Source organism: Lepidochelys kempii, chromosome 10 (genome assembly GCF_965140285.1).
Source record: "Lepidochelys kempii isolate rLepKem1 chromosome 10, rLepKem1.hap1, whole genome shotgun sequence".
In the NCBI taxonomy this organism is placed as follows: Eukaryota; Metazoa; Chordata; order Testudines; family Cheloniidae; genus Lepidochelys; species Lepidochelys kempii.
In genome coordinates, this window is record NC_136389.1 from 31466407 (window position 1) to 31490691 (window position 24285).

The following is a 24285-nucleotide window of genomic DNA, read 5'->3' on the forward strand; positions in this document are numbered from 1 at the left end:
AGGGGTTTGGGGTGCAGGCTGCCCCAGGGCTGCGGCAAGGAGTGAGGACTCCCCCACAGCCCTTTCTCTGGCTGCGGCAGCTCTGGGGCCAGGGGAGAGGCGCCTCTCCAGTCCAGGCCCTATGGGTGCGCGCCTGCATGACCCTTGATAGCCTGCTGTGCGGCCATGCAGCTGAAAGGGAACTTAGCCCCCATCTCCTCTTGCTGATTGCTGCCTGGCCCTATATCTCCTACCTTTCTCAGGAATTTCCTAGTGCTGACCAGTCTGACTTCATTACCTCTCATTTCCCCTCAACATCCTACTTTGACAGCTTTGGGGTGTCTCTTCCACTCTATCTCATTACTTTCTTGGACTTTTGGTCTTTAATAACCTCTCTTTCTGATGTCTCCATCTCTGAATTCTGCCTCTCCAACCATTACTTCCTTTTTGAATATCTCATGTTCTGGCTTCTCTGCTGCATTCAGCCCCCACCTTTCCATCTGACATCCCTCCCCTTATTAGCTCCGTGGTCTCTACTTTCAGCTCCCCTGTGTCCTATGCTAATGAGACCACTGACCACCCCTTGGATTTCCAGGCAAAGTTGTTCGCATCGCTGTTTGTGCTTTGTTGAGCCCCTTTGGAAAAGGCCACCAGACTGTGCTGACACACAACATTAAATTGATTTGACTCTTCCTTTCTAATCCTGCTGACTACTTCTCCCTTGTCCTCTTTCACCTCTTCTCTGCTCATCATCTTGCCAGTATTTTTCCAAAACACTGGCACTGTGAAATAGGAGCTCGACTTCACCTCAACAATGCTAATCTCAGTCTCATTGTCTTAAAACCCCTCAACCTTCCTCTTTTTTGTCATCCTTCACTCCCCCCCTTCTACCCACCCCCTTATTATTATTATGTATGTTACAGTAACACTTACAGATCCCATTCTGCTAGGCATTCTACACACACATAGTAAAAGACAATTTCTATCCCAAAGCATTTATCATCAAGACAGACAAAGGTTGGGGAAACGGGCATAAAGCAGTCAAGAGACTTGTCCAAGGTCACAGAACAGGTCAGTGGCAGCGCCAGGAATTAATCATCATCTAGAGGTGGATGTGATGAGGCCCTTCATCACTGAAATTGTTAACTTTTTCAGACAAATTATTTACAATTAGATGTTCAATCAGACTTCTCAGTTTGAGCTTCTGGAATGGGGACACTTTCCTGAGCACCTTGTACGTAGTGGGCACCTCAAATAATAAATAATAGAAGTCATGTTTTGGGAGCAGGCAGAAATACTGCGCAGACTAAGTCACTTAGTCTCTCTGTGCCTCTGTTCTCTGCCTATAAAATAAGGCTAGTGCTTTCATTTTCCCACCTTTTGTCTGTCTTGCCTGTTTAGACTGTAAACTGTTCAGCACCAGGACTATATGTTTATACTGTACTTAGCACAATGAGCCTCCAGGCTCAGCTGGAGCCTCTAGCTATTAGCATAATACAATTCAATAAGAATAAGGGCCTTGCTACAAACACTGTTAGTATAATTGTCTCTCTTTGGGTTTGTGTTTAGAGGAGTCTGTAGAAAAAAATAAAAAGCTGCGCTACCATGATGAGGCTGACCAGAGCGCCCTGCTGAGAATGACGCGCCTGCGTGTCACCTGGACTGTGCAAGAAGACAGCCTGCTCATGCTATGTCGAATTGCCAGTAATGTGCTAAACACAAAGGTGCTCACTTCTTATCACTTCTCTACTGAATGTGTACACAGTAGAACTAGTATAGCATTGGCATTGCCGTATCCCTCTGTATTATGGGGGAGTGGAAGCAACACCACATTTGGGCTTGCTTCAGACTTTTTATGTTCACGGAGGTGACAAAGGTTTCCAAGGTATTGTGTGATTTGAATTGTAGGATTAATTTGAAATGCTGATTTGTAGTTTGTAAAGTGGTTTGAATTTTCTAGGGTACTTGGAAGGGGGAAATCAGAGCTTAGTTATTGCTGTACCAAAAAGCACCATGAGATAAAATATTCTGCACTCTTACCTTTTCTTTGGATCTCTTTTGAAAAGCAGGATGAAGTATGAAATTGTCCTTCTGTAGTATGTGATGTTGGGACCAATGCTAAAACTTACAACACAAAAAAACATAGTGATGAATCTTCAGTGTTAAGGGGGGATAACTTTCCAAGTGAATAGGATGTGTGCCATTCTGAGACGAGAGTATGAGATTACCAAGGTTTTATGAGTTGGATGTAGTTTGAGGTACATATTGCTTATTGTAATGTGTTTCTTATGGAAGTGGAAAGTTGTTACTGACAGCATTGCAAGTGAAGTGAAGGTAGCAAGGAATGCAGGAGATTTTCCTTAGTTTCTTATTCCCATGCTTCTGTACTATGGGTAGATGGGATGTGTCCTGAAGCAACTTTAGCTGTCATTAAACAAAGCTTTGGTTTGTATTGATATACAATCCCTCTCTTTCCTCCCCTTAAAGGCTCCTTATCCTAGCTTACTCATCCATCCCCTCCACGGGTCTGGCCCTTGTCCCCTTTGCATTCAAATCAGACAGTTTCCTCTTCCACTCTGCCTGGGCTCAGTCATGGAGATCACAGGAGAGAGACTCCTTGTTTTCACTTCAGGTGTCCAGACTTAGCATAGCCTGCAGCACTCAGACTCCAGTTTTGGAGAAAGTCCTTCTCCGCCCTGGGCAGGAGAATGCTCAGTGCAGATGACATCTTGAGGGATTTTAGCTGCTAAAATCCCTCAAGTGTTTACTGGGCATGTGCAAATTGCAGTTTTTCAGAGGCTTATAATTTGGGTTAATGTGAGTGGATTTTTACAAGACAGGAAAAGATTTATCTCTGGTGCAGTGGTCACCCCCTGCCATATTTCAAGGCACTGCTCCAAAGAATGGGCATGCTAGAGCTATTCAAAGAAGAGGTGAACAAAATTCTTTAACATGGGCAAAACAACCTATTTTTCTCTTGACTCATTCCCAGAAACAGCTAAATGATTTTGGCTGAAATTTCCCCCCAGAGGCAAACACCGAGCATTGAAAATTTCAGTTGAAATAAAGTGGCAAAGTTATAAGCAACTGAAAACAGAGTCTTATAAGAAGTAGTATAGGGTGATCTTAATAGGAAGTGCTACTAGCCCCTCTTATGATATATTTTAAAGTCTTAGCCTGTACTTTAAGTGGGGAAAAGTAAACTGTTGTACCCTTCCATATCTCATGAATGTCTGAAGGGGTTGTGTTCAAAATTTCCAGACCAGATTTCACTTTTAGGAACAGAGCAAACATGGAAAATCCCAGCAGCAAAAATGAATGTCTTGACAGTTATAAATGTGTGTGGAGGGGCATACAGGAAAGGATTGCGGCCTTTTTTCTAGTGGTTGTTGCCAGCCATCACTTGCATACCTGCAGGTCAAAGTAAGATGAGCTTTGACTTTCTTTTTGTATTTGATCCAGGTGAAAGGACCGTTTGTTCCATGGCAGGTTGTCCGAGATATCATGCATGCCAGCTTTGAAGAATCTTTAGATAAAACTTCTCATTCTGTTGGACGAAGAGCTCGCTACATTGTCAAAAATCCACAAACCTATCTTAATTATAAGTAAGTGATTTTTTTTAATTTGTCTTTCTAAATATTTATGAAATGAAGTTAAGGATTTCATTCCTCCGTACTTGGATTCCTGCTTTTTTGTCCCCCTCCATCCTATTAATTCAAATCTCCAGTGTCCCTCTTTGGGCATCTCTGTACAAGTTAATCTGGCATGCTACATGATCTATGACATCTTGAGGCAGAGGCAGGTGCACCACGCATAGCTGAGTCAAAGTTTAGGATGCAGGGATTCTTGGTCCTGCCATATCACTTCTGAGTTCCACAGACTTACTCTGCCTCATTGAAGTTACTGTAGCCTGGGTCATGTTCCGGGGCACTTCAACTTTTATTTTATAAACTAGGTACAGGCTTTCCTGATGATTTTTGGGGGGGGAGGAGAGTGTATCATACATACGACACACAAAAAGCAACATTAAAGTATTATTTAGGTTGCAAAGCCAAGCATTTTAAAGATAGGAAATGCTAGAGTTGAGGTTGCCCATCCAACCTGATTGATCCCGAGAACAACTTCTAGCCTATGAATGAGGCAGGGGTCCTGTGGGAAATAATATTATCCAATTAGATTTTATCATGAATGCTCAGAGGGGTGCCAAATTAAGGTTATATAGGCAATCTTAATTGTATTGTTTCCTAACTTTTGAGTGCTTGACTTTGTGGCCTTAATGTTCCTTTACTGTAATTTGTATTACAATTATTTGTAATAATCTGTTATTTGTATTTTTGTGTGTAATTTCATAGGTTTTTAAAAAAGCAAACTGAAAAAACAAATTCCATCATGTGGCATCATATGGTCTCACCCACATGGGTCATCAGCAGAATTGGAACCTGGAGATCCAATCCACAGGCCTCTACTACTTGAGCTAACAGATTAACTGATAGCAGTAGTAGGTTGTCAGTCTCTGTGAACCAGTACTAAGGAGAGGTTGGTCACTTTGCCAGTGGGTTTCATAGATATTTGCTGACATCAGAAAAGTGATCAGACTCAGGAATACTAGGTTTGATTGTAGACACTGGACTGGAGTGTGCTTTAGTGGGACTCAAACATTTCTGTCCATTCCTCCTTAAACATGACCCCTTCTATCCCATCTCCTGCAACCTGTCTCTGTTCGAGTCCTGCCTCCTTCTCACCCCTGTCTCCTTGCTTAGGCAGTGCAGGTTTCCACTCCTCAAGTTTCTCTCCCCACAATGGTTCCCAGTCTTCCTCTCTGGGCTCATTATCCAAACTGTCTCCTCACCTCCATCCTAGCCAGCTTTGTCACAGTCTACCCTGTCCCTAGCTCCTTGTCTTTTTCCCCAGGTAGACATAGTTCTCCCCCACACCCTTTTTTTGTCATCAGATCTGTCTCCTCTTCTCTCCATGTCTGATTCTTTGTCCAGTCTCCCTGCTCAGTCTCTGTATTCCTGCCTGCTCCTATCCCCCTGCCCAGGCAATCCCAGTCCTTGGTCCTGTCCTGTTCCCTTCTCCCACTCTCCTCCCCACCCCAACCCCCTGGCTTTTGTCCCTTCTGCATTAGTGTCTGTCGGGTGTCTTCCTTCTCCACGTGCCTGGGTGCCAGCCATGGGAGCACTGAGACCACAGGAGAGTTTCCCTGCCCTCAATTGTGGTTCCCCACCCTGACCCCATAGAAGCTAGAACCAGCAATTGCAGGGAAAGTCCTGCTTGGCCCCTTCAGCCCTAGGCTGGAGCATACTCAGTGCAGATGGACTCTTCCAAAAACTGTCATGAAACTCCCAAGTTTCCACTGAACATGTGCAAACTGAGATTTTTCAGAGGCTTGTAACTTGGCCAAATTTGGGTATATTTTCACTGTCATGGCAAAAGGTACCTCTCTGACACAGAGGCCACTCCCTGCTGAATTTCAAGTCCCCTGTGCCAAAGCCTCTAGAGCTTCTCAAATTAAAGGTAACCAGAATTTTATCATAACAAAACTTTTTTCCCCTCACTTCATTCAGAAACGTGTGAACGGTTGTGACTGAAACTTAAAAAATAAAATAAAAAATCAGCTTGAGCTTGCAGTTTGGCAAACCTGTAAGCATCTGTATACAGGGTCTTATGACGGGAAATCCGGTCATTTTAATAGGTGACACGACCTGCTCTGCCTAGAATAAGTATCATCTTTTCATCTCCGAGCATCTTTGCAGACACCAGGAGCAGTACAGCATCACCATTCATTCCTATCCCTGGTTTATTCCTCCATGAAGGCCAGCCTGGCCATGTCCCTGCGTGCCGTGTCCCTCCATCTAGTCGATGGTCAGTCTCTATGTCAGAATGGCCTTTGTTGTTTTTGCATTATTTTCTTTGGCACCGTATCATCTGTCTGTCTTCTCCAGTGTCCTTACCATTGTAATCTTTTCAACTGCATGCAGTCCTGTACCTGGATTTCCCGCTCTGCTTTCCTTCTCGCTTCATTTGTCTTAAAAGCATTCCACTTTACAGCTTCCATCTTTCAGCGTGCTCTCATCTCTGTTGCCTCCCGCCTTCTGTCTTTAATGCAGCTGCTTCCAGACCATAGAGTAATTTTGTTTGTACACTGGTTTGCTAAATTTTCAGTCTGGTTCCAAATTTAATGTTTTTATCAGCCCATAATTTCATCAATTTCTGTGCAGCACATGTAGCTAAAACAACATCATTTTAACTTCATCCTTGATGGAACCATTGGCACTGACCAAGCTTCCTAGGTACGCTTAAGATTTACTTTTTCCTATGACTTCACCAACACTGCATGTCGACACTATCTGTTGTCCCTTTTCCAAGATACAACCACTTTGTCGTCTTGGCATTTATTCCAAGTCACCTACGCCAATGTTTCAAGGTAGCAAAGAGGAAATTAATTAATTCACACATCTGCCAATAGTACAATAACTTCCCATGAACTTCCTCCACTGTTTTCTATTACTTCCTTGAATATTTCCCATCCAGCCTGCAGTGAGATTTCTTCATCATCACAGATTAATGACCCGAAATGCCCTCCAAGAGTCACTTTCTATGCCTCCCTCACAGAGCTATCCTTTAACTTATTAAAATCAAATTTAGCTCCAATTGCACCCCTCTCTTTCTTGGACTTTAACTTAATCTTAATCTTTCCCATTAGTAGTTCATGATCACTGCCACACTTGACACTTCTATAAACTCTAACATCCATCAGTGACTGTCTGTGCCTTTTACTGGTGGTGATGTGATTAATCTGGTTTTTGATTTGACCATCTGATGAACTCCATGTAACCTTGTGAGCATCTCACAGCAAGTTCTTAACCTTTAGGCATTGTCATTTGCTGTCCAAATGCTGTGTAGTCCAACATTATTCATTTGTGTACCATGTCTGCTACCAACTTCTGCATTCATATCTCCCATTATCAAAATCTTATCATGATCAGAGATCTCATCTACAGTGCTATCTAACTGTTGATAAAATCTGTTCCCTTTTTCCTCTTCTGCTGCTTCTATTGGTGTGTAACAGCAGATCAGTTATGCATAGTAATAAGTATACATGTGTGGTATTCTTATAATTACACTGAATTGTCTCTCCAACATCTTCCGTTTGACTTTCATTCTTGTTTCTGAAAAATAAAAAAAAACTTATTTTAAAGGCTTTTATGAAAATATCAAAGGAAATGAAAGTAGTTCTGTTACTAAATAAGGGGGATGAAATTAATGACTGAAAAATGGCTGAGGTTCTGAACTCTGACATTTGTCTTCAGCTAGCAAATAGAAAGTATTAACAAGGAAGACAGACCCATGAGATGTAACTTTTGTTGAAGTTCAGATATAGGACTGGCTGGAGAACTTTTAACATGTACAGATCAGCTAGTCCAGTTGACCTGCATTCTAGGGAATTATTGATTGCGCTTCAGGATCTTTTGAAACTAATTGTCACTGAGATGCAGGGACGTGCCAGTAGGACAAATTTGCTCTGCTAAAATAATTAAATATCACAAGAAAACCTAATTTATTCATAACTACCTACTTCTCTAGAAGGCGTGTTTCCTGGGTGTCCTAAGTCTCAGATGAACTAGACTGCTAGAGAGACAAGGTGGGTGAGGTAATATCTGTAATTGGAGCAACTTCTGTTGGTGAGAGAGACAAGCTTTCGAGCTTACTCAGAGCTCTTCTCCAGATCCGTTAACTACTTATGCTAAACACTCTGTTAGAATCATAGAATCATAGAATATCAGGGTTGGAAGGGACCCCAGAAGGTCATCTAGTCCAACCCCCTGCTCGAAGCAGGACCAATTCCCAGTTAAATCATCCCAGCCAGGGCTTTGTCAAGCCTGACCTTAAAAACCTCTAAGGAAGGAGATTCAACCACCTCCCTAGGTAACGCATTCCAGTGTTTCACCACCCTCTTAGTGAAAAAGTTTTTCCTAATATCCAATCTAAACCTCCCCCACTGCAACTTGAGACCATTACTCCTTGTTCTGTCATCTGCTACCATTGAGAACAGTCTAGAGCCATCCTCTTTGGAACCCCCTTTCAGGTAGTTGAAAGCAGCTATCAAATCCCCCCTCATTCTTCTCTTCTGCAGGCTAAACAATCCCAGCTCCCTCAGCCTCTCCTCATAATTCATGTGTTCCAGTCCCCTAATCATTTTTGTTGCCCTGTTCCACCTTGTATTTAGCTGTGACATTCCGAGTATGTTTCCCAGTCCCGAAGAAGAGCTGTGTGTAAGCGTGAAAGCTTGTCTCTCTCACCACTAGGCATTGGTCCAATTAAAGATATTACCTCACCCACCTTGTCTCTCTAATATCCTGGGACTGACACAGCTACAACTTGACTTCTAGAGATATGCATCATTTCAGACTCCATCTCCTCTTCCATCCAGACAGAGAACTACTTTTCTCTCCCTTTTCTTTCCCAAGAAATGATGAGGTGATAAGACTCTGTTATACCAGTTCCCTTATTCTTATATGGTAGCATGCTCACACTATGGAGAAGCTTCTCCTTCAAAAGTGAACTTAGGTCTTAAATGAAGATATGGTAGTTGGAGTTAGTTGCACTGAAGACAATGGCATGTGTGTGATCCAGTAGGCACACTTTCTCAGCCAGCAGCATTGATATGGTACTCCAGGGTGCATAGAAATGGCAAACCAAATGAGCAGCTGTGTGCGTGTTTTCTGACCCACTGAGTTGTGAATTGTGACCCATGCTGAATTGTGAACACTTTTACACTTATTTGTTGCAGAGTTTGCCTTGCTGAAGTTTACCAAGATAAAGCTCTTATTGAGGATTTCATGAAGAGGGAAAATAACTACCAAGACCCACAGGTAGGAGGAGAGGTATTCTAAAGGGAGACAGAGTGGTTAACATAACATTTCCATGGAATTGTATTTGGATTCCTATGATTCACCTCTTGTCTCTTCCCTTTGTGCTGTCAACCTCCTAAAAACAGACTCATGCTCCAAATCACTGCTATTCTGGGAGTTAGACAGACATGGTTAGCCTCCAAATAGCAAGAAAGCAGCACCGCTTTGCAGCAACAGAGCCTGCTTTAACCTTTGGTTGCCTAGCATACAGATCTGTACCGCCAAGCTATCCTCAAAGCTAGTTTTTCTTAGGCCAATTTGTGCTTCCACAGATTATCCATTTGGTGTCAATTGCCCCAAATCTTCCCCACCAGTCTTGTTACTGGTTATGTAGAGCTATGTGGGAAACAGTTTACCCATCCCGTGATAATTTTTTTAAATTTTGAAATTTTTCCCAAATTGAGATAAAAAGTCAATTTCAGACTTTTTTTTTTCTTTTTGCAAATTGATACTCAAAAAAAAAGTTCTGATTGAGCCAATCAAAGCATTTGTGTGTTGATTTCATCCCCTTTGTTACCTTGTGCAGAATAAATTAACATTTTTAAACAGTCATTTTGAATCAAAAAATGAAACTTTTCATTTTGAAAATGTCCAAATGAGACTTTTTGACTAGTTCAAAACTTTTCAAAATTTGTTTCAAATCACGAGATATGTTGAAACCAGCCTGTTCTGCAGTTTGGGTTTTGACTAGTTGGCATTTGATTATAGAAAAAAATGTTTTGTTGGAAAATTCCCAACTAGCTCTTCTATTATCTAGCCATTCCGTTTTGTTTATCAGAGGATTAGCTCCCAGTGGAACCCCTACAGTACAGAGTGGGAGGTGAACATGGCTAAAACAACAATTGCCTCTTTGTTTTTTTTCTCTTCATGGACCAGCCACACCAAGCCCAGCTGCTGTGCTTTGCAAGTGGCTAGGCTGTTTTCACCCTTAGCTATGGAGCTGCTGGTGTGGTGACCAGCTGATTCCTAAAGGTTGTAGAGTAAGGCTAATAGGTGTTGCAGGCCGAGAGATGAGGAATAGTTTCCTAAAGCTGTAGCATGGTTGGGATCAGCTCTCCCCAAGACTGTTCTGCCTCTCTCTTTCTCTGTCTTGCGTTTCTGGTGTCTCCTGCCTCTCCTGATATACTTACTGTCTGAATATTCTGGCTAGAAGTCAGGAGGGAGGCAACATGGTCTGGCATGAGACAAAACCAGGTGTCCAAGGAACTAGCTGGAAGCCGACAGCAGGAAATCCTGGAAGGAGGCCTGGGGAGGTGGTAGGCAAACAAGAAGCATGAGACAATCTCCTTACAAGGCTGGCAGTGGTGACCGTGTTCTGATGCTCAGCTAGAGATTGGTGGGGAGATACTGAGAGCTGGGATGATGTAGGATGGGTGCAGTGCTGGACGTGAATTTACTTGATTAACAAAAAAGGCAACCCAGCCCCCCTCTGCAGCACTGAGGGCCATGGCCAGGGTATTTCTATGTGAAATTCAGCCAGTAGCTCTCCTCAAGACGCCATCTTTCTCCTCCAGCCTGGGTGAGACCCTTAGAAGCATTGCAGAGGCCGCTGAACTTCTTTTTATCTAGTTGACATGGGAGCTATTCCCAGGCTCAGACCAGGACCTTGAGAAGTTTTGGAGCAGCCTGCAAAGCACAGAAGCTGGGCTGGAGGAGTGGGTCATTGGTGAAGCACTCTGCACCTGCTGCCTGTAGTATTTACTTAATCAAAATCTCCTCTTTCTCGGCTTCCCAGCATAATAATTTAGCCTGCCTCTGCCCCCCGTTCCCCAGCATGCTGGAATTATAGCTCCTGTAGATGTAAATAAGACGTTGGCAATGTCATCCACATGACTCATCCTGACCTGACATCACCAAAAGGCCTGATTTGCTAATTGGAACGTGGTTTTGGGCAGCCAGCATCTAAAGTAACCAGAGTGCCCTGCTGCTAGGCTGCTCCTGGTTGTGAGCTACCCATCTTGTTACCTGCATGCTGAAGAGAATGGAGCGGGTTTTCTGATGCTTCTGCTCCAAGTATATGCTGTGACTCATAACCTAAAAGCCTCGCTGGCCTGACTGTGCCACCAGAGTGCAGTCTCAGCCTTTAGAAGAGAATACCATCTTTCTTGCGCTTCCACTTCCTCCCTTGCTTTGTTCAGAGAAAGCACAGGAAAGAGAAAACAAAGTAGAAGTTAAGGAGTAGAAAAACCTTCAGGGAAAAACTGCAAAGGAAATCTTCCTTTTTCAGCAAATTGAGCTGGGTATCTTCCTGCATCTAGTTTCTAGTGTCAACCTTTATAACAAAGAGAAGGGGGGGGGAGTTGTCTAATCCCTGTCGTTTTCACCTTTCTTTGACTCCAGCTGTTACTGTTTTGTTTCCCTCTTTCTTCCATTTCTCTTCCTGCTGTGTCCCTGTTTGTCTTTCTTTCTCTGGAACCAAATGGAATATTCCCAATGAGATATCTGGTCCAGCCATCCCCTGCAATATACTAGGTCTCTTTCCAGCAATGCTTTTAGAAGCTAGACTTGATTTGTTTGATGAGACAAATAGTGGAACCTCACAAATTCACAGTCTGATAATCTGCGCAGCAGGGCTGGTATACAGAAAAATCTCCAATCAGATGAGATTTAAATCAAGGCTCTTCTGAGAAAGCTGTCACACTGGTAATGAGATATCATTGTTTTTACAGAATACACTGTCGATAGGATACTTCATATGTTATTTAGTTACTCATAACTATGAAACAGCATTTGTTAAATAAATGAAGGTACAGAGTACATTTCATGACACATTATCTTGGCTTATTTACTGTGCTGCTTCTCCTACTTGCTAATTCATAAACTGTAGCCATTTGCAATAGGTCTTCCAGTTATGAATGTGAAATAGGGAGGTCCTGCTGCCCTTTTGCACTGTAGGAAACATACCTGCTAAGTGTTTAATATTTCAATCTCTTGTTTTGAAAGGTGTGTGCAAAAGAGTTTAAAGAATTTGTGGAGAGACTTAAAGAGAAATTCAGTTCAACCCTAGGGAATCCCAAACTCGAAATTCCAGATACACTGCAGGAGCTGTATTGCAGGTATTTTACTTAAGATGTTCTCAACGTCATATGCAAAGGTGAGATCAGAACTAGATAGAGAATCTGCTGTCAAGAATTTCAGACTTTTTGAGAGCACCTGGAATCATGGTATAAAAAAATTTGCAGTTTGGTTTTCAATACTGAAAAAGTATTCAATACTGTATTTCAATACTGAAAAAGTATAAGAAAAGTTGTTCATTAAATTTGTTCTGAAATAACGATTCTACATTTTTAATTACTCTCATCTACACACCAGATATTAAATATTGTTTTTATTAATTGCATTTTATATTGAAAATTTTTATTATAGTTTTCATTAATGTCATTCATGTCTTTAACTTTTCTATTAGAAAAAATATTTTGAGTACTTAGATGTGCCCTGTGCCACTGTAATAGATAACTGTCACAAACCACTCACTGTTTTGCACATATTAGGTGGCATGATTTTACATTGGGATTTGTAGTTGGTGTCTCCATTAAATAATAAAAATGAAGTATTAATGTTGATTCCTAAAAGAGTGGACACATCACATCCCTAGTTGCTGTAATAGTAATACTTAGCACTTATATGGTACTTGTCATCTGTAGATTGCAAAGCACTTTACAAGGAAGGGTAAGTATCAGTGTACCCATCTACAGATGGGGAATTTAGGTAGCCAAGCATGAAAATTTTGGCCTTATTCTTTTGGTGTCCCAAAGTTAGTCACCTCATTAACTTCCCTGACTTTGAGAGGAGCTGCACATCTGCAGAAAACACTGGGACTGAGAACTAGACATTCTATCACCCAATAACATGTAAGTCCTTTCCACTCCTTCACATTAGGGGATGATAAGAGCAGATGCCATCCCTCTCTAATACAAAAATTCTCTCTCTTCCCACACACCAGCCCTGTAGACAGAAGTATTTTGTATCCACAGCATAGACAGTGGCTCCATGCTGCTTCCTCCCTATGTGCTTCAGTCTGGATGTGGACAAACAGCTTCTTGGAGACCGGGGAATTCATCTCTGTGGCTCTGCTGAGGTCTGCCAGGACAGGTGGTTCCCCAACATTGTTTTTGCAGGTTGTGTCAAGATTAACAATGATAAATATCAGCCTTCAGCGTTTCAAGGGTTAAAATAAAATCAGGGGCTCTGTCTGTGATACAGGGCATACTATTTTCTGTGTTTAAATGTTTCCTTTTTACTCTCTCTTAACCAGGTTCAGAGTTTTGGCCATTGGAGATGAAGCAAATCAAAGCATCAAACAGGATGCTCTCAACAGGTGAGGGGGAGTTAGAGGCCTTTCCCATTAGAGCTCCTGAGTTATTGTGGGCTCTCAGTGAAAATGAGATGGATAGTCTTTTCTTTTCACTGGTTATTGGAGAAGGGTGGAGAAAATACTAATAGAAAGTTGCTTGTGTTAAAGCTATAGGCACTGTTGACATAGGCTACAGAGAGGATTCTAAAACTAACAGCCAACAAAGACTTTCACCAACTCCCCATCAACGCCTTCCTCTCCAAAAGCTTTAGTAAACAGATGGATTCGCAGCATGCCCTGCAACTCAGTCAGGTCCAAGCTGTTTCAGACCAAGAGGCAAGCTGGTTCCAAAGCTGAGTGCCTCACACAGAGATCAGTCTACCATCCGCTCCCTCTCTCTTTAAAATCTATGGCAGCAGTTCTCAAACTGTGGGTTGGGACCCCATTTTAATGGGGTCACCAGGGCTAGCTTAGACTGGTTGGGGTCTGGGGCCAAAGCCCGAGTCCCACTGGCTAGGACTGAAGCTGAAGCCCAACAGGGCTTCAGCAAGCTCAGTCCCCCCCTCCTGGGGTCATGTAATAATTTTTGTTGTCAGAAGGGGGTCACGGTGCAATGAAGTTTGAGAAACCCTGATCTATGGAAATCCAACTGAAGTACCATCACGGATTACAGCTGCAGCATGTCCTGGGGAGAAAGGCAACCTATCAAATAAGTAGGGTTCCAGGCCATTTAGGGCTTTGTTGGTCAAAACCAACAACTTAAATTCTATCCAGAAATCAGTGGGCAGCCAGTGCAGATCATGGAGCACAGGTGTGATGTGCGCCTACTGCCAACTTTGCCAGCTTAAGCTTCCACAATGACTTGAGGTGTTTATAAGTGTGCTCGTGACATGGTATCAGACCACCCCATCTCCCTGCCACAGCAGAATTTCCCCTGTTGTACACTTACCAGAGTTTTGTCCAGTTTAGTTTTCTGGCTGCCAAGCAGGGGGAGACCGTTCCTGCCTGGCCCACTTCATTCTCAGGAAGCCTTTTCTGGGTATTCATCTTACATCTCTGTTTCTTAAATTCATCTAATTAGTCACGGGTCTATTCTCCAAATTAATCTTCTCCACCTAGTCTAAGGAATGGAGTCATAAGTAGTATTACAGTCCCTCTTGTTTGTAAAACACTATAGATGAGGAGTGACTACTTCTGCAACTGTGGCCTTTGGCAGAAGGGTATTATAGACAGCAGTCAGGTACTAATTCCATCTGTATTGTTAGACTGTAAACTGCCTTGGAAGGTCCCAAGCTTCTGAACACATATAGAGGAGAGAAGGGGAAGTTTTCTTTATCTGCTAATTCTCCTTCAAGATCTATAACAGTCCAGACCCTCTGAGAATGTTGGTACCCAGTGTTTATTGAGAGTCATTTTAAAAGCTTACGGAAGTGTTATGTTTGTTAAAGTAAGGATTCTGAAGAAACCAAGTGAAGGCTGGGAGAGAGCTAGATCCTTCTATGTGGGTGTGTGATGTCATCAAAAACCCTAAGAGTTCTGTCTCCATTGGCTGATTGGGAGGAGCTATGATCCAACTATCCTGGAGTGGTATAAAGTTCTTGAAAAAGCCAAGTGTAGCACGTAGGGAAAATGTCCCCATTTCGTTAGGAATTCAGATGTAGCAACATTGACTAACTGTGTGTGTGCACGCATATGCAAACATTACAGGCAAACACTCCATTTAAATATTACTGCATTAGTTTAGTGATTGGGTGCTTCGTGCTCAGAATGCCTTGAATAAAGTAATGCGATTGTTTTCTTTCAGTATCTATGATATTCACTTCCTAGTGCTCCAGAACCTGATTCAGAGTACTTTGGCACTCTCAGATAATCAAATGAAGTCCTGCCAGTCATTTCAGGTACCGTATGATTTTGGTTTTGTTTCACTTTTTCTGCAACACATTGTGATGGAAATAACAAAGTTCTTCAAGTTTGTCAGAGTGGATTCCACTGTAAGTGCACGTGCGCCTCATGCACACACAACCTGATCTTTGGGACTAGCTGTGTCCAGTGGGGCCACACATGTGTCCTGTACTACCTCATGCGCCCACGTAAGGGCATAAAGGGCAGGGCAGCTGTAACACTCCCTCAGTTCCCTGTTAAAGCCCATGACCATGATAGAGGACTTGTCCTTTGAGGGCACAGAGCTTTTCATCAAGAGGATGGACAACACTCCGCGCTCACTGAATGACTCCAGTGCTTCGTGTACTCTCTGGGGACTTACACCTGTCCTTCGTACTGCAAGCTGTACCATTCCCAGCCACGGCTGAGACAGCACACACCATCTTAGTGCCCCAGGCAGATGAAATAGCGTGCCAAAAGGCATGCGCCATACAACGTGAGGCACCAACCTTCCTCTTCCCTGGCAATGCACACTGCTGCTTTGATACGTATGTAGATTTGATAAGATGGTTGAGATCTGCATCAAACCCAGTCTAGAGAAAACATAACTTTCGGAATCCACCTCATCCATTCAACTGCATGTTGTCTGCCATGACAGCCAACAGATGGATTTTAGAGATCATTGTCCATGGTGTCTCCATCCCTCCTCAGGGACCTTTCTCATAAGAGCCTATTACAATCAGCAGTGTGGTCTCATTGCTTCCTGTAGGAGCTGTAGAGGAGGTTCCTCCAGAGTATAGGGGTAGCGGCTTCTACTGTCAGTATTTCCTCATTCCGAAGAACGAAAACCCTCTTTCTTCTATCTTAGACTTGAGCAGACTGAACAAATATGTACATGTCTCAGGTTCAGAATGGTAATACTTCCCTCCATCAGTCCATCACTCCAAGCTCAAGACTGGTTCATGGCTCTCAACTTGCAGGATGTGTACTTCTACATAAATAATTCCACAAAGATCACTGAATAGTGCAAATGCTGTGATCCTTTTAATGATGAGAAAAATAGATAAAGATTTTTTAAAATTTGGAATCCTAACAAGAGCTGATCTCAGTATTTACCTTTGAAATTGTTTCAGCGTAACTACACCTGTATTCCCCTTCCTCCTCCCCTCCCCTCCCCTGTGATCCACTCCAGGAGTTCCCAATCAGATCTCAAGTCTCCTACCATCACCTGTCTTTGGGTAGGGACCCTCGTCCCAGTCCCTTCTGACTGGAAGGTATAAGGCTGCCTTACACTGTTATATCCCCAGCAAGCCAGACTGCCTAAAAGCCATCTTGAACCAGTATATGCAAGCATTCCTAGGTGATGGTACCTCTCTAGAGTTGTTTAGTCTCAGTGATTCACTTTAATCACCTCCCACTGTTTTTAGTTCCTGTAGGAACTGTGGTAACCCTCCTCCATGGAGAAGAACACAATCATACGTAAACCAGTCATAAATTTAATAAAATGAGGTTCCCAAAGATATTACATGGGATTGTATCTGTCATGGCGTACTTCCACATAGATAATTATGCACATATTTGAAGTGCATTGAAAGTGTTGTGATCCTTTTAATGAGAAAAATAGATGAAGAATTTTAAATGTGCAATCATAACAGCAGCTGATCTCAATACTTACCTTTGAAATATCAGACAGGCACTCTGTTTACGAAGTTCTATAGAATTTGGTGCACATCACTGGAATTTACTGGTTTTGGTTCCTAGGAAACCCTGTAAATGTAATATAAACATATATATATGTCCTTAAGCTTACGTTCAACTGTAAGTTCTGATTTGTGGTTTCATATTGAAAATGTAACTGACAATTTATAAACAACTCATACAGACTTGATTACAAGGGCTGTTGATTCCAAATAAATGGTTTCCTAGTTCTTACCAGGATCTGCATGCAAGCAAACCGCCACGTAAATTGAATGGAATTTGTTTTGCCTCTTGAGCAAACAAGTGAAACTTTGTTATATTTGGGTATAAATTTCTCTATAAATAGCATATCTCATAAAATATTTTGTTGTACGTGATCGTGACTCGGTCTCTGGAAAAAACCACAACAGAATAGAGAGCTAATGCTAAGTACTTATGAGGTCAGTACCTGAGACTACCCATAAAGCTCACTCCAGTATCTCAGTAATGGCTATCATATTTATAGTGCTTCCCCCCACAATAGGATCTGGACATACAGGGATGACTTTGCTCTCTGTCTGTCTTGCCTTGAGTCACTGTTCTGATTTGGATGTAACTTTGCTCTACAGAGCTGAAGAGTTTGTGGTTTGGGCTGCAATATGTGGATTTTATTAATGTATCCCTGCTGTTAATCTGGCATTTAAACGGTGTGTGTTGCAGACTTTTCGGCTGTACCGTGAGTACAAGGATGACATTCTTGTGAAGGCTTTCCTAGAATGTCAGAAGAGAAGTTTGGTCAATCGCCGTCGGGTTAACCATACTTTGGGTCCAAAGAAAAGCCGGGCTTTGCCCTTTGTGCCTATGTCATATCAACTATCACAAAGCTACTACAGGTAAATGTCCAGCAAAGTCTGCTGTACTGTATAGAGCTAACGCAGTAATGTCTCCAAACATGCTTTGAATAGAGGATAAAATATATAACTCTGTTACTTAACAAGGAATAGAAACAATGAGGAACTAGAAGCTAGGGACCAGATTCTCTGTTATGGCTAAAGAGCACACAGCAAGAGTTGAGGGTGTAAAGGTGGTTTAAATGTGCAGCTTCAGCTAGTCCCCAGGCTAGGTTAGTATAGCTGAAATGGCAGCTGGGGGATCATCAGAGAATTGTAGGGAACCAAGCCTGTTTTCTTCCAGCCACGCCCCTTATGCTGGAAACTGCACTGAGGAGAGGATAGCATAACAGCTGTTAGGAAAATGGAGGGTTTTTCTTTGCACTGGGATGCTTTGCTACAGCCTGGAACATAGACTGTTGCATTTCCTTTTGGGATTTTTTGCAGTTTTTTGGGATTTCTGCCCAGTAGTACAAACCCTGTATATCTTCATTCAAATGTTTTTGTGTCCAGAGTCTTCACATGGCGGTTTCCTAGTACAGTTTGTACAGAATCCTTCCAGTTCCTAGAGAAGCTCAAGGAAGCTGGAAAATCAGACGAACCAGATAGCTTTTCATTCAAGGATCAAGAAGCCAAAGATTCAGCAGGCATGCTAGCTTTTCCTATGGATGGCCCCGGAGGTCATTGTGTAGCAATTCTTTCCCTGTTCTCCCTGGGCCTTATTTCTGTGGATGTGAGGATCCCAGACCAAATAATCGTGGTGGACAGCACTATGGTGGAGAATGAAGTCATCAAAAGGTAAACACTAATGCTCTTATCCAAATAAGGGCTGTGTATAACTTGCTGAATGAAATTGACAACAGACATGGGAATATTCTGCTCTGCGTTTCAGCACATGCTTTCCAATGGCAATCTTGGATGTTTTCAGGGACCATCCTGAAGATTTAACAGCACTTGTTAGTCTTTCATCTGAGCATTGGCATGTGTTAACTTCCTCATTATTCTGAAAGAACATACCTATGGTGAAGATAGAATCGCCAAAGACTTCATCACTGTTTTCAGAGATAATCAGGGCAGCATAGCCTAGCTGTGTCAATTGCACATGCTCATCGCCATTGTACCAACCTAACCATTTCAGGGAATTACTATGAATTGGTGTTTTTGTTATGTTTTCTATGTGGGTTTCAGCTCTGCTGGACTCATGTTATGATTTGTGGGAAAGAAATTGCCTGCATGATTTTACCCTGTGCACTTGCTATGGCTCCAAATGATGGGACACCTAAGAAGTAATGCCCGTTGTCACCTCACTGTTCTGAGAAGACCAGGCAGGTGATGGAAAGGAGAGATCTGCCATTAAGTGTTGCTAATCAAATCATTAATATACAGCATAAATCCAGGAATATAATCAAATACCTTGAACATGGGATACAAAGACATACTGTGAAGGAACTAGGGAGTGATGAACACAATGGAAACCAGATACAGATCTAGCCCTCTATGGGAGGAGGCCTCTCAAAGCTCCATAACGTAGCTGATGAAATGACCATGTAGCCTGACTGTTCAGTAGTTGGAGCTGATGCATTGGGATTGTTTTTAAAGAATTTACAGATTAAAAATTCACAGAAAGGGGAGTTCCCTCTTCCAAGCTTTCTTGCAGTTCCTTTTTTACTGTCTGGTTCTAAACATTTCATTCAGCAGACTACTATGAACAACTCTACAGAAAAGCAGTCCTCTATGGGCTGTATTTTGAGAATGACTAACATGTTGGAGTGTGGAGCAGAATGTGATCTTTCTTGGTGATATGTGGTTATGTAATGAAAGATCTTATTGCAATACATATATTTGACTGGGTCAGCAACCTCATTTCTGAATTTCCTGATTGTGGTTAAAATCATAGTTGGAATGTTGCATTACTGTAGTGTTGTGTGTTCATCATTATCAATCCTTTTAATTGATTTAGCTTAAATGAAATAAACTATTGGAAAAAAGTCTCTCTTTTTTTTGGAAGAAAGTGGCAAAAGATTAACAGTACATTTCCTGCAGTTTGGGAAAAGATGGTCTTGAGGATGACTATGATGAAGATGATGACTTGGATGAGAGCTCTGGAAACAAACGGAGAATAGAGATAAAAGCTCGTCAAGCATCTCATACCAATTACTTACTCATGAGAGGCTACTATGCTCCAGGAATCGTCAGCACACGCAATCTGAACCCCAACGACAATATCGTGGTTAATTCTTGCCAAGTGAAAGTCAAGCTGAGATGTGCCCCAATGCCAGGGAGGCTCAGTACCTCAGGTTAGTTTCTGTATGTGTGTAAACAAGTAAAACAAATTGGAATGGATGTCATTCTGCGTTTGCAAACTCAGGGGAATGGAGGCAGTGTTTTAATGCAGTCTCCTAGCAGGATCATCTTCTTTCATACGTACCAAATATCTGATTCTTCCTGTATTCTCATACTACTTATTGGGCTGTTTCATTCTTCTGACTCTAACGTGGTTTTATTAATGCAGCTTGCTTTGATTAGCTTCCTCGGTAACTTAGCTCCTTATGTGCATCCCACTTTGTGGGCGGTCATTAATCCAAACATGCCTGCTACTTGGTGAACCTATCAGTCCCTTTTCTAATTTTAAAACCGCTTTTCTGTTACCTCCAAGTTTCCTCTTCTGTAAGGAGACTGAGCCAATCTCCTTGAAAAGCTCTTTGGGGCAGGGACTCTTGCTTATTTTGTATTTTATACAGTACCTAACACAATGGCGCCTGATCTGGCTGTGGTCTTTAGACACTGCTGCAATATAAATGTTAATAATATTCAGAACTCTGGGTTCTAAAAGCTGCATCCAAGATCAGGGCCCCTTGTTCTCAGTGCTGCACAAACACCGAACAGGAGACCACCTGAATAGGGAAGACAGACAAAGAGTGGGAGAAAGGGAATATTTATCTCCATTTTACCAACAGGGAACTGAAGCAGAGTGTGCAGTTTTTCCCACAGTCGCATAGGGAGTCAGGGAATCTGGATTCAGTTCTCAGCTCTGCCAGAGTGCTGGTCCAGTGCCTTAACCACAAGAGTGGTGGTGGTCTTTGCTCAAGACAGATGTATCCAGGAAGGATTTCTTGGTTTGTAATGGAAGGCCCGCTGCTGTCCCTGCCTATGCTATTCACATCTGTCACAACAGGAATCTGAAAACCCCGGTTCCTGAAGTCCTGTTACCATACAATCTCTGTATGGGTCAGTCAGGTTGCCAGCTCATTGCAGTACTTTGCCGTTCCTCTTGGACACCTGACTTTGGCCATCAAAGGAGAGCAGGTGTTACATCATAGTGCCCCACAGGGCAAAGTGTAAAGGCTGTCTGTAAACACCAGAAAAAGGAAGGTGGGAGCAAACAATCAACTAAGAATGGTGTCATATCTGTCCTTCCCCCGCCCCCAGCATCCTGGACCAGAAAAGTCACTTTTGAAAAGAATGTTAGTTTGGAGCTAACTGATACAGAGCTTCTCATTAAGGCAAAAACCACTCAGAGATGTACACCCTCTCTATACCCAGTTTTTCTGGTGTCTTCATGGTGGTGTAATCTTCTGTTCCATGTTCTTTATCCGACTTGGCCAATAGCTTTCTACTCTGCATCGGCATCTGTCACTCATTTCTACCAAAGGAGTCACTTCTCCAGAGTCTGTCTTTTTTCCTCAGGCTCTCCAGTTGTGATTTTACTGACCTTCTCTAAAGACATAGCAGAACACTCTTAAATCTGTTCATTTACAGGATTTCCTAAGTGACCCAGAGCTAGAGAGAGAGAGACTGCAAGAGTCCAGTCTCCCCTTCACTGATATTTCGTACTGGCTTGAGGTTAGAGCCTTTGTAAGCCAACTTGATGGTTCCTTTTCTGCAGCCCATTTCATACACAAGTGTGGGGGGCATATAGAAGAAAGGAATTTGCAGTGGTGAATGTGGAACATAGACTCTTAAATTAAAAATATAGCTCCAAGAGTTGTCAGAGGAGCCTGGAAAGATTTTTGATCCTTCTGTCATCCAATGTATGGTAACATTGTACAGGAAGATTCTGTCTTCATCAAGACTAATACACTCATTCTGTTTACTTTGCAGTTCCTTCTGTGGTTGATAACATGGCTGTAGGGATCTCCTGCCTCCCTGATGCTTTTACTAGGCTGCTAAAAGTCCAGGAAGCCACTTATGATGTAGATCAGTTTGTCCTCCAGTGTACAGAGTGTTATGGGTATAGCTCCAAAGATGTGTCTGCTGTCCTAGAGATCCGTAATGCCATTGAGGCATCCTCTTCCTTCGGGATTGACAAGGCAGAGCTGGGCAAACAGTTCCACTGCTATGAAGAAGCTGACACCGAATGCACCAGGTGTTTACAGCAGTATATTCAGGTTGGTTTACATCTCCGTCACCAATATATATGTGAACTCCATAGCACTCTTTTTGAATAGGAAGGACATATAATCCATATGAAACAAATGGGAACAGAATTACTTCCTCTACGTGATAAATTTAGTAATGAGATTCCCAATCAACAACCAATGGTCATCTCACCTCATACATCCTGTGTTTGTCTTTCTGAAGACCAGAAAATATGGTGGCACTAAATGAAAAAGTTGGATGAGTGACTACACTCACCCAGCGCACCGTGGTCAGTCTCTAAAGTGCACAGGAATATTTCAATATCTTTGCTGTAGTTTCAGAGGAGATTAAGCAAGGGAACTATTCCCTTTTTAAAATCTATAGGACAGGAGAGTTGAAAAGGGACTGAGAGTTTGGCAAGGCACTCTTGCAACTGGTTACAATAATGGGAATTCCAGGAAGTTTTGAATGTTTCATCATACTGGTATTCCACAGCGCTACCTAAAGATAAAACTTGTTTCTTTTTCAGGACCTCCTCAAGATGGAACAGGTGTTAGAAGTGGGAGGGAACACTGTACGACTGGTTGCAATGACATTTGCCAAACCCTGGCTGTTGTATTCAGTGTGTCTGAAGAATAAAGATGGTGGTGCTGATCTGCAGGGCAAAAACTCCGTCACTCATTTGGATTTGCAACAGAACTCTCAGCAGCCAGAGCCAAAGCAAGGGGTGGAGTCTTCAAGGGAGGAGGGACAGCCTGGAAAAGTCTTAAGTCCTGTTGACAGTGATGAAGGACCCTCAAGGAAAAGATTCAAGACTCAACATGGTGGGCTTCAAGATGGCACCGAAGTCCATCAGGACATAAAGAGCTGTTCAGAAGGAGCAACTGAAGCAGTCCCTGATGCAAGTTTAACTGAGCCCACGCAGGTGAAAGGGGTGTTAGTTGCACATGAAGAAATGGGTCCTTTCAGAGGGCAGACAGGACACTATGTGCAACACCCTGTGCATGGACCAGAATCTGTCACTGAAAAAGATAAAGAGCAAGATAAAGCCAATTCTGAAGAACAAGAGACTGCAGTAGATGATAGTGTTGCAGCTAATGAGGAAGAAAGGCAGATGCCTAGCTTTGAACATACAGCCAGAGATACAGCTTTGAACATGTCACTTGATGATGCATCTCACCCACAGGAAAGTTCTGAAGTCTGTAAAGGTGCATAGGAGTTTTATTGATATGGGATATAGACTACTTCTCAAGCTATAAGCTTATACCTGTAAATTCACTAGCCCCAAACCTCATAACTTTGTGCTATAGCAGGAAACAGACATCTCTCTTACTGCTTTTTCATTAACAGTGAATAGTGATTTGTGGCAGTTAAAAAAAAAAAAAAAAAAAAACTGTCCTTTTTTTTTTCTGGTACTCATTACATGTTTTCTGATCTTTCTTCAGACAATTCTGTGACAGATCTACCCCAGGCAGTACGGGAAAGGTACGTAAAGAGAAGTCTGTAGAACCATTAAATAATAAGCATATCGTGCTTAGACATGCAATCATTTAGAAAAATAATATAATGTATAATATAATACAATATATTAGCAAAATAACAATTACAAAAACAGATGTGGAAAGTGCATGCTTGGCGCTAGTTTAGATGTGTCTCCAATTCCTTGGTGAACCCAGAGTGCATGGAAGGACTCTGGAGACTAGGACTTGCTGTCCTACCTCGTCCTCTTGTTACCTCAGACTCCTTGCCCCTCAGCATGGCCATTCCAAATGTCTCTGGGGCATGGGCACTTCTGAAAGTCCCCAACATATTATAAACACTAGAAGGAACAGAAATAATCCTCTCCACCCTACACTCAAATAAACTTAATGCTCATTAGGCCCTGCTTCCCAAGTGAGGGTCTAGGGAATAGAACAATATCGGAGTGGTAGATTCCAGTCAAGAACCTGGCCCTCACCTCCAAGATGTTAAATCAGGGGACTCAGTGCCTCGGCTGATTTCTGCTGTTGACATGCAACGCAGAGAGAGGGGTCTTGTGTAGCCTTGTAGCTCATTAAAGAGCTGTTTTCTTGAATTGGACTGATGAGCAGAGTGAAAGCCAGCATCGTTTTTGGGCACGGATGTAAAGTGCACCCTGTGACACGCTCTGGCCCCGTGGTTTCGGCAGCAGATCCAGGTATATCAGAAATGCAGATTGTATTGAATTAAAAATTATATGAAATGAGCAGTCCGATCAGGTAGGCTTCCTGCTGGGTTTTTATTAGTTGGTTTATTTGTTACTACTCCCATA

At 42.5% G+C, this 24285-nt stretch overlaps 1 protein-coding gene and 1 long non-coding RNA gene across 7 annotated transcripts in view; one reads left to right on the plus strand and one right to left on the minus strand.

The window, feature by feature from the left end:
- Positions 1–24285, plus strand: part of GTF3C1 (general transcription factor IIIC subunit 1) — an 82451-nt gene that overhangs the window by 53651 nt on the left and 4515 nt on the right. For all 6 annotated transcript variants that reach the window (XM_073362655.2, XM_073362659.2, XM_073362658.2 and 3 more), the window contains 12 exons: positions 1549–1703; positions 3442–3584; positions 8774–8855; positions 11838–11950; positions 13150–13212; positions 14993–15086; positions 17467–17639; positions 18150–18434; positions 19680–19933; positions 21738–22024; positions 22525–23203; positions 23441–23480. In XM_073362655.2, coding sequence (XP_073218756.1) covers positions 1549–1703; positions 3442–3584; positions 8774–8855; positions 11838–11950; positions 13150–13212; positions 14993–15086; positions 17467–17639; positions 18150–18434; positions 19680–19933; positions 21738–22024; positions 22525–23203; positions 23441–23480 — 2368 coding nt within the window. The remainder of the gene's footprint in view (positions 1–1548; positions 1704–3441; positions 3585–8773; positions 8856–11837; positions 11951–13149; positions 13213–14992; positions 15087–17466; positions 17640–18149; positions 18435–19679; positions 19934–21737; positions 22025–22524; positions 23204–23440; positions 23481–24285) is intronic.
- On the minus strand, positions 1005–16235 carry LOC140918391 (uncharacterized). The gene is made up of 3 exons (XR_012161179.2): positions 10860–16235; positions 10025–10139; positions 1005–7151 (listed from the first exon to the last, which is right to left on the minus strand). It is a non-coding gene; the product is annotated as an uncharacterized LOC140918391 (long non-coding RNA).